The sequence below is a fragment of the Thunnus albacares genome, chromosome 24 (genome assembly GCF_914725855.1).
Source record: "Thunnus albacares chromosome 24, fThuAlb1.1, whole genome shotgun sequence".
NCBI lineage: Eukaryota > Metazoa > Chordata > Actinopteri > Scombriformes > Scombridae > Thunnus > Thunnus albacares.
This window is the reverse complement of record NC_058129.1, coordinates 19,509,995-19,524,979: the sequence shown is the minus strand read 5'-3', so window position 1 is coordinate 19,524,979 and position 14,985 is coordinate 19,509,995. Positions and strand designations below refer to the sequence as shown.

Sequence of the window (14,985 nt, the reverse complement as noted above, 5' to 3'; positions counted from 1 at the left end):
CTTCCAGAGCGATTAGATGATCAATAGAAACACTGACAGCAAATCAGAATCCATCCTCTAAAACCACATGACACGACAAAACCTCCATCTGGCCTGACATTGCCAGTAAAACTTCTGCATATATCATCTTAATTCTGGAAACTGACTGATTACTTTATTTATTTATATTTATGTATGTAGCAGAATGACAACCAGAGGTTTGTCTCTCTTTATTATATAATCACGCTGGAACTTTGTTCTCCGTTATAATGTAATAAAAACGACAAAGTTGGCGACCGTTTCAGGCTTCAGATCCGCTCATACCGTGTGTCCCCCGGCTGGTGCTTCAGCGCCTGCTACCGTCGGTCGGTGCAGTTCGGTCAGTAAATACTGAAACATCACAGCAACTAGTGAATCAACCCTTTCCTGGCTTTCCTTTTCTTTATTTGTGCAACGTATAAAACAAGTCATCAATATCAATGTTACTAAGCTGCCGACACAGCTGGAGCGTGCGGCGCGTGTTTAGTCGGATGCTCGTTATAGTTGTCGGCGTGGACGGCCCTTAAAGGAACAAGGACTGACGGAGCTGAGAGCGAACGCGCTAGGACAGTATTAGGGTTAAAGACACCATCACTTATAGAAGCAGGACGACAGGAAACAGCGTTAACCACAGCAGGATTAAATAAAGCAGACCAGAGCAACGGACCACAGCAACACACACACACACACACACTTTGTCTTTTGTTATTCACACTCGCTTTCTTCTTTTTGAAACTCACACATTCTTCCTCAGTGTTATTCTAACACGTCTCCCTCTTTTTCACACTCACACACACACACACACACACACACCAATTAAGGTGGCGGAAAGCAGCTTAGAAAAGAAAGGGAATAGCGGAGGAGGAGGAGGAGGAGGAAGAGGAGGAGGAGGAGGAGGGAGAGCGAGCGAATGAAGGGTGGTGTGAGAGAGAGAGAGAGAGAAAAAAGATCCTCAGCGGAGGAGAGAGAGATAAAGGCAGGACAGACGGAGAGGTCGTTAACGAGGATTGCATCGCCGTGGCGACGAGGCTAATTGGCTTCCACTTCGTCTTCCTCCCCTGTCGCTTTTCTCCTCCTCTCTCCTTCTCTTCTTCTTCTTCTTCTTCTTCTCTCTCTCTCTCTCTCTCTCTTTTTTTCTCTTTCTCTCTGGTGTCTGATGTAGTATTAATGGCTCTTCTGGATACAAGGCCACCGGGCGCGCACACACACACACACACACACACACACACACACACACAGACACACACACACACACACACACACACACACACACACACACACACACACACACACACACAGCAGAGGACAAGGCCACATGTTGCTTTAAAGCCAGTTGCTGCTGGAATCTTAAACAACCTGACGAAGTGTGTGTGTGTGTGTGTGTGTGTGTGTGTGTGTGTTAGGCTTCTTTTGCCCTTGACATACACACACATTGACAGACATTGTGAATCAATAACAGCTTCATTGATGTTGAGGCTGCAGAATATATATATAAAAGAGAAACAGTCTCCTCCTCCTCCTCCTCCTCCTCCTCCTCCTTCTTCATCATCGTCTTCTTTTTCTTCTTCTACTAATTTTTCTTCTTCCATCTTTGACATTTATAGAAGCCAGATTTCTAAATCTGCTGTGATTAAATGTTTAATCCACAATGAAACACAAAACTCTTTGCTTTCCTTTTTATGACATTTGGTTTGTCTGAAATTGAAACACTCATCAGACAAACATGTTTAAAAATTAATCTTAAAATTTAATTTAAAAATGAGTCTAAAATCTGAAAGACTTGTCTGTGTTCATCCAGATCTAATTCTTCTGATACTGGTGGTGATGAGAAGTGTGAACATACAGACGGGTGACACATTAAAGGAAAACCTGGTCCAGTGGACACAGTGCAGAATCCAGACAGTTATCTAGACATAATACAGATAATATTTGTTTTATCTCGTGCACATAACACCCATAACTTGTTCTCCCGACATATTAGATCCATCTTGTTTGCAAGATAAAAAAAATACAATCTTTCAGGACTTTGGGGCTTCATACAGAGAGATTAGACCAGAGATTAATGTTAGTGAATCTAATTCCAGCACTCGCAAAAGAAGACGCCCAAAGACCTGAAGACCTGCTGCTGTACGGAGTCGTGGGTGGTGACGGTGCCAGCCGTTGACTGTATATATAAATATGGACGACACATCTCCACTTCCTGCTGTTATGCAGAAGTGAAGCCAAAATATCTCCTTTCTGGGAGCGGCCATCTTGCTTGTGTGACATCATTTGGAGTCTGCACAGTAGAGTCGGGTGAGAGCTGGATGATAGCCGGCGGGACACGCCCCCCTCTCAGCCGTCCCGTCACCTGACGGAGGTTTCAGAGCAGCTGTCACAGTCGTTAATCATGACGTCACACCCGCTTTTTATATCGTCAAATAAAAACAAAAACAAACTTATCAGAAAAATGAGCACTTGGACAAACAGCAGTGATTTAAAAACGACCTAAAAAAGACAGAAACCATCGTTTGGTTCATGTCCCATCCGCTAACATGGAGGGGGCGGGGTTTATGACCTATACTGCCGCCAGCCACCAGGGGGCGATCGAAATGTTTTGGCTTCACTTTTAGGAAGCTGTCATGTCGTCCATATTTATATACAGTCGATGGTGCAACCACTGCAACTTCTTCTCCAACTTCAGTTTCTACTGAGACATTCAGTCTGCGGTTCTGATTGATTTACTTCCCACAGTTGACCTCATAATTCACAAGTCATGATTCTTTCCTTACATTTCATTTTAAAACTTAAACATCTACCAACAGCAAATACAACAAATGCAATTAGATTTTTCTCTGCTCCTCTCTTCCCTCCAGTCCCAGGAACTGGCTCCTCCTGTGCGACGTCTTGGGTCGCCTCCGGATGACGTCTCGGTCTTTCCGGCGCCTCTTCCCTCAGCTGAACGTGCAGTCCATCCCAGAGGACGAGTTCTACCGGCAGGCGTCGCTGTCGCAGCTCCTGACGGGTCCCGATGAACAGGAGCTGTCCTCCTTCAGGCCGGATGCCAAGGACCCTCTGGAGCTGGTGGAGGCAACCCCCGAGCTGGCCGGCATGCTCGGCTCATCCCTGGAGTTTGTGGACAGTCGCTGGGACTCGCTGGAAACTTCACCACCTCCGACACCTCCACCGCCATCCCCAAGACCATCAGCAAGACCGCTGCAATGTATTCCGCCATCATTACCTCCACCGCGACAAGGGACAATAGTAGATGCTAAAGTGGACTGGCAAAACAGGACTGCAGAGTCTGGACAATGCCAAGGACTTAAAAATTTGGGATATGCTACTGCAGCTGCTACAACAGAAACCAAAATGGATGCTAGCATGTGGGAACCACAGCAGCAAGGAAGTAAAAATGCTGGAGTTCTGACTACAACAAATCCAAACATACCAATGAATGCTAGAATGTGGGAACCACAGAAACTACAGAATAAGAATGCTGGGATCGCTAATCCTGCTAATCTTGACACTAAGAGGGACTCAAGCATGTGGGAACAACAACGGCAAGGAAGTAAATCCACTGTGAACACTCCCGTCAAGTCTGACATGGCAGTTGGTGCTAACATGTGGGAACCACAGCGACTACGAAGTAGGAATGCGATGATTCCAAATTCGGTTATTTCTGACATGTCAGAACCTCAGCGACTACGAAATAAGAACACTGGGAATGCTAATACTGCAAATTCAAATGGAGCCGCAGATGCTAACACGTGGAAACGACAAAATCAGGGGAGCAAGAACGGAGGTGGGGTTTCAGATTCGACAAATCCAGGTGTTGTGGTCGATGGTGGCGTTTGGGAGCCACAACGGTTGCGGAGTAAGAACTCTGGGGTCACCAGCGCTGCAAAGTCGGATGCTACAGGGGATGCTAACACATGGGAGCGCCAAGCGGCAAAGAGAGCAGGTGGTAACAGCACAGCCCCCAAAAGAGACGCCTGTGACACCCAAAGCCAAGGAGGTAAGACCATAAAGATGGATGCCGCCTGGCAAAGGAACTTGGGGAACGTCAGAGTCCACATCAGGGACCTGGGGATGAAAGTTGGGGGAGGTACCATCCGGAACGAAGTGAAGAAAGAGCCGGGGAAGGGCGCTGGAAAGGGCACCCGGGTTAAAACGAGGTCATGACCTGACACAAAGGTCGACCCGGCAGACGAGAATCACGTTGAGCTTTTAAAAAGTTAAGGTGAAGATTCAGCAACAAAACAATATTACATAAAGAAAATGATTTCAAACAAATGGAAATTAAATTAAAACCAATGTGTGAATATTGTAAATGAGTAAACATCATATCTGGACTCTTAAAAGGACAGTACGCCCTCCACGGAGAGACGGTAACAGTTAACGTGTGCTATATGTAAACTGTAAATATGCATCTTTTTATTTATGAGTCCAATAATCACGATTCTTTTATCTGTTCTTTGTAAATGCAGTTTGGTGTAAATATGATGCCGTTTCAGTGGTCGATTTGTTCTGGTCTGGAACATTGTTTGTTACCTTTATGTGTAATTTTGTATTCAGCATCTTGTTGGCTTTCGTCACCAAACTATTTATTGTCCAATAAATATGAAGAAGAAGGAATAAATGAATATGTTGTCTGACTTGAAGTTAAATCAGCTAGCGAGCACTCAGGAAAGCATTACTGTCTCTTTACACCTTTAGCATCACAGATGTTTACAGCTACGTGTTTGTTATTGCATTACCTGTTAGCATTACAAAGAGCTACAGCTAACAGGCTGACAATGCTAGCTATCTCTCCTCATACTCACTATTAGCATTATAAAGGCTCACAGCTTACTGGTCATTTTACTGGTAGTTGTTACCTTTATAAATGGTTGAACTTATTTTTACTGTAGAATCAGATTCCAGTGGTGGCTGCGTAGAATTGTTTCCAACTCGCATGATCCAAACATTTCCAATAACTCCAGAGCATTGTAAAGTTCAAAAGTCAAAATTTATTTGAAAAAAAGATACATGTAATAATTTCCAAAATTCATAACATGTTTTTATCCAATGAAATATTCAGCTTCAGTCCATATTTGTTGGCGTTTTGCCTTTCAAAAACAGTATTTTCACTGCGGTCAAGACACACATCTGTATTAAAGGGACAGCAGCAATCTGTCCACAGTGTCATTCAATAGAAAATGTAATAAACAATACTTAAATAATTTGAACTATATAGTGTCTGCATGCAAAGACTATAACTAAATTACATTTACTTATTTACATAACCACAATAACAAAAAATGTATTTCAGCTCTAACAATTACTGCTAGTTATCACTTTATATACAGCTAACTCGTTAGCATTGCTAGCAGTCTGTTTACAGCTAGCTGGTTATCATTTCTAACAGTCTTGCATCTGTTAAAGTTAGCATTTCCAGTGGTTACAGCTAGCTGGCAATGCAAGATGTAAACACACCTGTTAGCATGAGAGTTGGTTGCAGCTAACTGTGTAGCATTACTAGCAGTCTTAATGCCGTCTAGCATATTTACAGCTGACAGCTAATAGTTTCTTTACACTAACGAGCATTACAAGTATAAAAGCTAACTGGGTAGCACTGCGAGCAATCTCCAACGCCTGTAATTAAGGTTTACAGCTAACTGGTTAGCATTGCTACTAGCCACTTAATGGCTGTTAGCATTGCAAAGGATTCCTGCTAACTACTTAGCATCACTAGCATTTTCTTTCTACTTGTTACACTTATGAATCTTTGAATCTGACTGGTTCATACTTTAACAGTATTTTAACACCAGTTAGCCTTACCAGTGGCTACAGCGTCAGGTTAAGAGTTCAGTCATACTTTACTTTGTTTTTATTTAAACAACAAACATTTTTGATTTTTAAACCTAAAATGAAGTCCCGTGAATGAGAAGCAGCTTGATTAACATGAACAACATTAGAATAAACATAAAGTGAGTTTTTTAAACTTTAAAATTTCCTCCAACCCTGAACTCATCACGTGGGCGGAGCCTGGCAGTTCGAACAGGTGATCAGACTCACCTGAAGCAGCCGCGTGCGGAGAAGGACCGCTGACACAGAGCGTGACTGTTGACACGTGTGTGGGGAAGGAAGATGGAGGCGGAAGAGTTTGAAAGAAGCGGCGGGAAGAAAAAGAACAAAAGAGAAGAAACTAGTGACGGAGGGGCGAGGACAGATTTGGCAGCTTAATATTAAAATAAGTGGATTGATTGAGTGTCACAGAAACAACTGAAGAAGACGGAAATATGAGTTAGATGGTGACCAGGTGTCATGTTGCTGGCGGAGAAAGATGTGAAACAAGATCTGTTATGTTGCATTTTGAATCAGAAGATCATATCAGTTACCCTGTAAAGCCTTTTGTTCCCAAACCCGGTCAGTGCAGACGTCGTTGGAAATCTGGACTCAGACGTGATTTGGGGATATGTGATAAATGTGGATATGAGAGGTGCAGCTGCAGTGTAATCAGTATGTGTGTGTGTGGGGGGGAGATATGAGGGAAGCAGACTGTCCACAGAGAAAGAAAGAGATGGACGTCATGAGGATCAGGTCCAAGAGAAGGCTGAGCCACGAGGGGAAGGGAGAACAAATCAGGTAGGAAGCATGATGAATATTGTTTTTGTAAGGACAAGATTAAGTTCTTAGCATTTCAGGTCATGGTGATTAACTGCGCCGCTGAGGCAGGAAGGAAATCCGAGAGAAAAGAGATAGTTGTTGACGCAGCGAGAAAGTTTCTGGATGTCGTGGAAGTGAGTGGAGGATTTCACAACCTAAAAAAGTTCTATTAGAGGATAGATGGAGGGCTGAGGAGGAACTTTAGTTACTTAGTTTTTTGTTGTTTTTATTTTATTTTATCTTATATATAATAAATTCGGGTAGATAGAAGAATTGAATCTTATTTTCAATCCAGGAGTAGTTGATAATGCAACATTTTGGATTCAAACCAACGAAGAAGAAGCTGGTTATTTCTCTTGTTGTGTCGACCTTTCTCTTCTTCTAATAGTTTGTTCCACGGAGCCCTTTAGCCTTACTGTGGGTGAAAGAACAAGGTTTTCTCCACAGTACAGTATAGTGTGTTTATATGCATGAAGACGTGTGTGTGTGTTTAGTAGTTTAGGTGTGTAATTGGATGCTCATTTGCATTTTGTGTGTGTGTGTGTGAATGTTAAACAGCCTCTAATTAAAGGCGGCGCAGCGAAACGCAGCAACATTTCATTTCTGCCTGACGGGAAATTAAATTCCACTGATTGGACCGCCGGCCTGAGTCTCTCCTCCAGGAACATAAAACACACGAGTGTCGGTGAGATGTGACACAGGAGGAGGTTTTATTTCAGGATCTGTGGCAGATTTCAGACTCAGAGGAGAAAATATATCTACAAAAAAATCTGAAAAGATCCAAAAAACAGTTCAAGAGCTTTAAAAGACAGACAGAGAGTGATTTTAACATCAGCTGCTGAGACCCTTTACTGCAGTAAAAGTACATAAGTATTATGAGCTTGATGTAGTTAAAGTATTGCAGTAAAAGTACATAAGTATTATGAGCTTGATGTAGTTAAAGTATTGCAGTAAAAGTACATAAGTATTATGAGCTTGATGTAGTTAAAGTATTGCAGTAAAAGTACATAAGTATTATGAGCTTGATGTAGTTAAAGTATTGCAGTAAAAGTAGTGGTTTGGTCCCTCTGACTGATATATTATTATATATGACATCATTAGATTATTAATAGTGAAGCATCAGTGTTAGAGCAGCATGTTACTGTTGTAGCTGCTGGAGGTGGAGCTAGTTTACACTACTTTATATACAGTTAGCTAGTTTAGTCCAGTGGTTCCCAACCTAGGGGTCGGGCCCCTCCAAAGGGTCAGCAGATAAATCTGAGGGGTGGTGAGATGATTAATGGGAGAGGAAAGAAGAAAAAACAAAGTTCTGATACACAAATCTGTTTTCAGTTTTTTGGACTTTTTCTCTAATCTTTGATTTTTGCTGAAATATTGGATCATTTGAACATTTATTGAAATGAAAGCATGTGAGAAGTTTAGAGGGAAAAATCACTATTTGGTGGAGCTGTTAACAACTCATAGACATGTGAAATGTGACCCCGACTACACACTGCTTTTTGTAAGACGTCAAAAGACAAAAAGGTTGGAAACCACTGGTTTCATCTTTAACAATGTGTTGTATTTTAAAAGCTTGTTATATTATCCATTGTGTCAAATCTTCATCTGAAAAGTAACTAAAGCTGTCAAATAAATGTAGTGGAGTAGAAAGTACAATATTTCCCTCTGAAATGTAGAAAGTAGCATCACATGGAAATACTCAAGTAAATGGATGAAGCTTCTTTAATCACATCATATTTTCAACATGAGCTCTGATAAAGAACATCTCCTCCTGTTATGTCAGCAGTGTTTTATTTCTGTGTCGAGAAAACTGACGTCAGTGATGTTGACACGAGGACGCCGACGGTGTGTACGAGGTGTAAAACAAACACACACACACACACACATTTACAGAGTATGATTCAGACTCCCGCTGGATGCCATGTTTATCACGACTTAACCTCCACACACACACACACACACACACACACACACACACACACACACACACAGCTGGTTGAACCCCCTGTGGACTCATTCATATTTCATTGGCTCTCTTTTTCTTCGCTCCATCTTCACTGTCGTTCTCTCTCTCTCTCTCTCTCTCTCTCCGTCATAAAGGAAGAAATTTTTCCTCTCCAATTAAGCTCCTGTCATTGCCATGGAGTTTGATAATAACAGTGTCTGTCTGTCCGTCAGAGGCTACTTTCAGGGACAAATTTCAGACTTTTAAGACCAGTTAATTGGGGACAAAAGCCGCGTCCCCATTTGGTAGAAAGCTGATTTTTGGGTCAGTGGTTAAAGTTAGAGTTAAGGTAAGTCTCCAGGAAATTAATGTAAGTCTAAGTAATGTCCCCAAAAGTGACCTTGGACCGTGTGTGTGTGTGTGTGTGTGTGTGTGTGTGTGTGTGTGTGTGTTATCTGGCCACACACAGTGCAGACAGATGATCAGCAAGATGTTTGAAAATAAAACTCGACTCAAGTTTTATGCAGAACTTTAATAATAATTAATAACATTGCAGGTGCTGTTCCATTAAAGCACATTTGAAGGATCTTTTTAATATCCAGTATGAACAGGAGGAATGATTACAGACACTGGGAACACTGGGAACATGTGAACTGGTCCTTTAAGTGTGCTCTTTTGAAAATCTCGGAGGAATATTAGTATTCTCACTGAGGAGAGAAAGGTGTGTTTGTGACGACGTCTTCACTCGCCCACATCCTTTTATCCTGTTGTGTGTGTGTGTGTGTGTGTGTGTGTGCGCTTGAGTAGAAAAGTGAGTAATGTGTGAATGACTCATCCGTCTCTCTCTCTCTCTCTCTCTCTCTCTCTCTCTCTCTCCCTCTGGATAAAAGGGTGTGGGCGATCGAAAGCAAAGACAGGGCCGAGCGAGGATGTGCGAGGCCGACGCAGACAGAGCGAGAGAGAAAACATCCACCTGCATGAATGAACTCTCTCTCTCTCTCTCTCTCCGTCATATTAGAGAAAATAGTTCGTCCCAGTTTTTTTTGGAGAAGCAGTTCAGATCAGAGTGAGTCACCTTCTCTCTGCAGACGTCTACTTAAAGGACCACGCTACACTTTTATACGTATTAGTCCTTTAATTACTCTTTACTGCAATTAAACCCCGTGGAAAAATATTTTAGCATCAGTGTTGGAAAATAACTCAGAACATTTACTTGCAGTTTTGGGAGATATTGTACTTTCTACTCCACTACATTTATTTGACAGCTTTAGTTACTTTTCAGATGAAGATTTGACACAATGGATAATATAACAAGCTTTTAAAATACAACACATTGTTAAAGATGAAACCAGTGGTTTCCAACCTTTTTGTCTTTTGACGTCTTACAAAAAGCAGTGTGTAGTCGGGGTCACATTTCACATGTCTATGAGTTGTTAACAGCTCCACCAAATAGTGATTTTTCCCTCTAAACTTCTCACATGCTTTCATTTCAATAAATGTTCAAATGATCCAATATTTCAGCAAAAAACAAAGATTAGAGAAAAAGTCCAAAAACTGAAAACAGATTTGTGTATCAGAACTTTGTTTTTTCTTCTTTCCTCTCCCATTAATCATCTCACCACCCCTCAGATTTATCTGCTGACCCTTTGGAGGGGCCCGACCCCTAGGTTGGGAACCACTGGACTAAACTAGCTAACTGTATATAAAGTAGTGTAAACTAGCTCCACCTCCAGCAGCTACAACAGTAACATGCTGCTCTAACACTGATGCTTCACTATTAATAATCTAATGATGTCATATATAATAATATATCAGTCAGAGGGACCAAACCACTACTTTTACTGCAATACTTTAACTACATCAAGCTCATAATACTTATGTACTTTTACTGCAATACTTTAACTACATCAAGCTCATAATACTTATGTACTTTTACTGCAATACTTTAACTACATCAAGCTCATAATACTTATGTACTTTTACTGTAGGAGGATTTTTCATGCAGGACTTTTAATGGAGTATTTTTACATCGTTGTATTGGTGCCTTTACTGCAGTAAAGGATCTGAGTTCTTCTTCCACTGCTGTTTCTGACCTTTATATTAATTCATAGTCAGTGATGTTGAAATATGTAACCAGCCAGTTTATCCAACATTATTTCAGCTTTTTGAAATCAATCAATGTGATGTTACATACAAAACACTTGTGCAACATTATGACAGCTCAGAAACAAGAGGATTTTCTAACATGACGGACTGCTCCTTTAAGTAGTGATTGATGGAGCATCCAGCGGCGTTTGGTTTCAATGCCATCGCAACACACACACACACACACACACACACACACACACACACACGTCCATTCACTGCAGTCACAGCAGCCACTTGCCTCTCCGGCTTTTTGTCCTCGCCGTGTGTTTGTGTGTATTTTTCCATAAGTGTGTGTGTATAATAGGTGTGTAACTGTGATTGTGTGCCTGTATTGTGTTTGTGTGTGTGTGTGTGTGTGTGTGTGTGTGTGTGTGTGTTTGTGTGTGTGTGTGTGTGTGTGTGTGTGTGTGTGTGTGTGTGTGGCTGCCCAGCGCCAATGCCGAAGATGACGGGTTGAATTGCTAATGCGCCGCAGGGAGTGTGTGTGTGTGTGTATGTGTGTGTGTGTGTGTGTGTGTCGTCTGGCTGTTTAGCGAGTGAGACGAGCAGCGCTGCCGATGAATATTTAAACAGAGAGAGAGAGCAGCCATCATTTATTGATGTTGGTGAAGGGAAAGATGAATAGCCCGTCTGTGTACACAGCGCTGTAGAGGTAGGTGTGTGTGTGTGTGTGTGTGTGTGTGTGGAAAACAGTCGGCATCCACATGCGAGTCGGTGTGTGGATCTGCAGAAGTCTGAATGTGAGTCGACTTCTGTGTTGAGTTATTTTCAGTCTCCAGGTGTTTTCACGTTATCACGATTAAAAAAAAAAAACAGCTTTGTGGAGCCTTGACAGTTCAGATTCATTGAACTTTGACCTGAGCTGCGCTGACCTTTTGTGGGAACAGCCAATCACTGTTGACCACCGCTCGACCAGAAAGATGGACGAAAAACGAGTTACTTGTGTTTCTGAATTTTCACAACTGAACAAACTGACTTCATATCCGTAAGAAACAACAAGATAATAACTTGGTGAAATATCTGCACGCAGATACAAACGTTTGTCCAAAAACATTTAATTACTGACGATCTACAGAAGTCCGAATGTAATTCCGACATCTACTTGCAATGCAGGTCAGAAATTTGCAATTGCCGGTCAGGATCAGCGGAAGTGTAGTCGAGGTACGAACTGGAAGTCTTTGAACGTGAGTCAGGATGGGCGGCAGCCAAGATCCAAGTCCAGAATCTGAAGATGTCCCTACCTGTGGTAATCGAGTGTAAATCATAAAATGAATAAGACGAGTCAAGTCCGCAGATGTCCAGGCGAACTTTGTTAAGCAGAGATCAGCCGCGGTGTCATGCAATATTTTTAGAATCTGAGTTGTGATCTACACAAGTCCAAACAAGTCCAGGACTTGAATCTGCTGCTGAAGTGTGAGTTCGGATCTGTGGAGACCGGAGAGCAAATGACCAAAATTAGAATCTCTAAGTGGGATTCGGCGTCCTGAAAATGCCGATCAGGATCTGTGGCAGTCCTGACACGTCACAAATCTGCAAATGCAAGTTAGTTCCTGCGGAAGTCCGAAGTCACATCAAGACCTGCAGTAGTTCAGGTCCATATCACACCAATATAGTTTTATAGAAAAGCTAATTAAAGTTTACATGGAATATATGTGTGTAATTAAATGCATATTCACGTTATTGTGGAAAAACTGCTTTTGTGCCTCTGTCATGTGTTTCGACGGCTCTGGGCCAAGAGTTTGAAATTATGAACATTGACCCGAGCTCTGCTGACTTTTGTGGGCACAGCCAATAAGAGTTGCGAAGTGGGAGGAGATATTTCAGATGCCCCTGGTTATGGAAGTAAAAATCCTGTTAATTTTTTGCGTAGATAACGTTACACGTGACTCATAGTTGAAGCACTTCTACGACTTGGATCAACATGAAACTCTGCTGGTTGAATCATCAGAACAAAAGATGAACAACTGTGTTCGAAAATATCTGGTTCTTTAGTAAAAAAAAGTCGAGGCTACGACACTGTGAACGCGAAGATTTCAGGGTAGAACTTAACTACAACTCCCAAGGTGCATTTCAGCAAGAAACAGCTAATCACTGAGCTTAAAATTCGGCGCCTCGTTTTGTTCACAACTTCAGCAACGGAATTTGAATTAATTACACTCTGACTCACACCTCTGACTGGCTTCTTCTCCATAGCAACAGCAGCCAAGGCTCATGGGTATTGTAGTATTCTTGGCCAAACACCAAACTGGCGGACAAAGCGTAATTTCTCAGAGTAATTGCTGCTTCTCTCAGCTCTCATCTGTCACAGCAAGTGAGGAAAAGAGAAAAGAGAGGGGAGGTCGTTTAGTGTTTACACGTCAGCAGGAAGGACAGGGGTCAAAGGTCAGCGGGGTCGACCTTCGAGAAGGTGTTGACAGCGCTAGACGAACACAAAGAGAGAAAAAAGGTTCGGAGGAATGCAGGAGGGCGAGCGAGCATGTGTTTGTACGGGAGAGAGAGAGAGAGAATAATGGAGCAGCGAATCAGGACGGTTTCAAGGCTTCCCCTTTTCTATTCGCTCACTCGCCCGCTTCCCTGGCTGTCTCTCTCTCTCTCTCTCACACACACACACACACACACACACACACACAAACACACAGCCAGACAAGGTCACACACACACACAGATACACACAAACACACACACACACACACACATCTCGCTCTCTTTTTCTCTGTAATGCAGACGCTCGCCCGCTGCTGCACTCGTCTGACCCGCTCTCTCTCTTTTCAGGGAGGAAATCAATTAGACTCCTCCTCACCTTCTCCTCTTCTCCCCCACCTCTTCATCCTCCTCCTCCTCCTCACCTCCTCTCCTCATCCTCCTCCTCTTCCTCACCTTCTCCTCTCTCCTCCTCCTCCTCATTCATTTTCTTTTATTTCCCTTTTCTATTTGTATGTTCAAAGCGAAGTTTTGGAAAAAAAACCTCATTTTTTTGCTCACGTTTCACCATCTTGATCTCACGCGGACACGTATTCGCCTCAGTTTACGTTGCAAAGAGCTAATTTACTTCCACATACGTCTTTGCATTGACTTTATATTCTAGCGCCTCCTAAAGGCTGCCGTGGTCATGACGCTTCAGTCATCAGTCCCTCCTTGAAAATCGCTATTTTGCGATTGCAATAATTAAAGCAAATCAAAAGAAATCTCCGCAATATTTGCAAGAGCTTCAATTCTGCTAAATTATCTTAACTTTTCCGCATGAAATATCCAAATCAACAAGCCTGTTGCTAGCTTGTTGGATTTCATGTCGTGGTAACTTACGTCATCGCAGCGCGCAGGAAGAGATTACACATGACTCTTTGTTGGTCGCATTATATTTAGCACATAAAACAAATCTGTTTTTATTGATTGATCTACAGTATGTCCCCTTCTTCTTCTGCTCTAGTGCCACCAACTGTTTATCTCCTAATATTCACACAACCGTTTTCACATTTTCTTGGAATTTCGTTAAGATTCTGAGCTTCATCTGGACGTAAACGTGTCTGCGGAGGCGACAACGCCGAAGAAAAACTACAAGTGTCAGCACACAAACGCTGGAAGAGAAAACAGACGAGTGTCGCCTGCAGCTGGAGAGAAAAAAACATCCGTGTGCGCGCATTCACAAGCACGCACACACACACACACACACACACGAAGGCAATTAGAGGGACGCATGGAAGAGTGAAAAAGTGTGTGTGTGTGTGTGTGTGTGTTCATGTGTGTGTGAAGGAAATTAGACCGCCTCATTATTAAAATTGGCTCGGAGGAGAAACGAGAGAGATCTTCCTCTCCTCCTCCATCTCCTCGTTCTGTCATTCACGTCTCTTTGTCCTCCCTTGCTGACGCCTCCTTCCTTTCTCTCTCTCTCTCTCTCCTCTCTTTCTTCCTCATCCCTCTCTCCATCACACCCCCCCCCCAGCACACCCCCCCCCCACACACACACCCTCCAACCCTGCCCCCCCCCCCCCCCCCCTCCACTGGATCTGTCACTCCGTCCTCCCCCTCGTTCTCCTGTTCTCAAATTACATCCTCGTTGCCGCCTCGTTTCTCATCCCGTCGCCGGGGGCTGTCGCCGAGGACCGGCGAGGGCGCTAAACGATTTCCCACCATGCATCATCCAACCCCCCCAGCCCCCCCTCCCCATCCCCCCCCCCACACACACACACACACACACAAAAACACGCAGTAAATTTCCTTTCACATCGGAGAAATCCACAGCTGACTTG

At 42.9% G+C, this 14,985-nt stretch overlaps 1 protein-coding gene across 3 annotated transcripts in view; it reads left to right on the top strand.

Moving 5' to 3' along the window:
• Positions 1-4,652, top strand: part of LOC122976041 (BCL-6 corepressor-like) — a 46,221-nt gene extending 41,569 nt beyond the window's left edge. For all 3 annotated transcript variants that reach the window (XM_044344292.1, XM_044344291.1, XM_044344289.1), the window contains one exon: positions 2,874-4,652. In XM_044344292.1, coding sequence (XP_044200227.1) covers positions 2,874-4,179 — 1,306 coding nt within the window. In that variant the 3' untranslated portion in view covers positions 4,180-4,652. The remainder of the gene's footprint in view (positions 1-2,873) is intronic.
• The last annotated feature ends 10,333 nt before the right edge of the window (positions 4,653-14,985 follow it).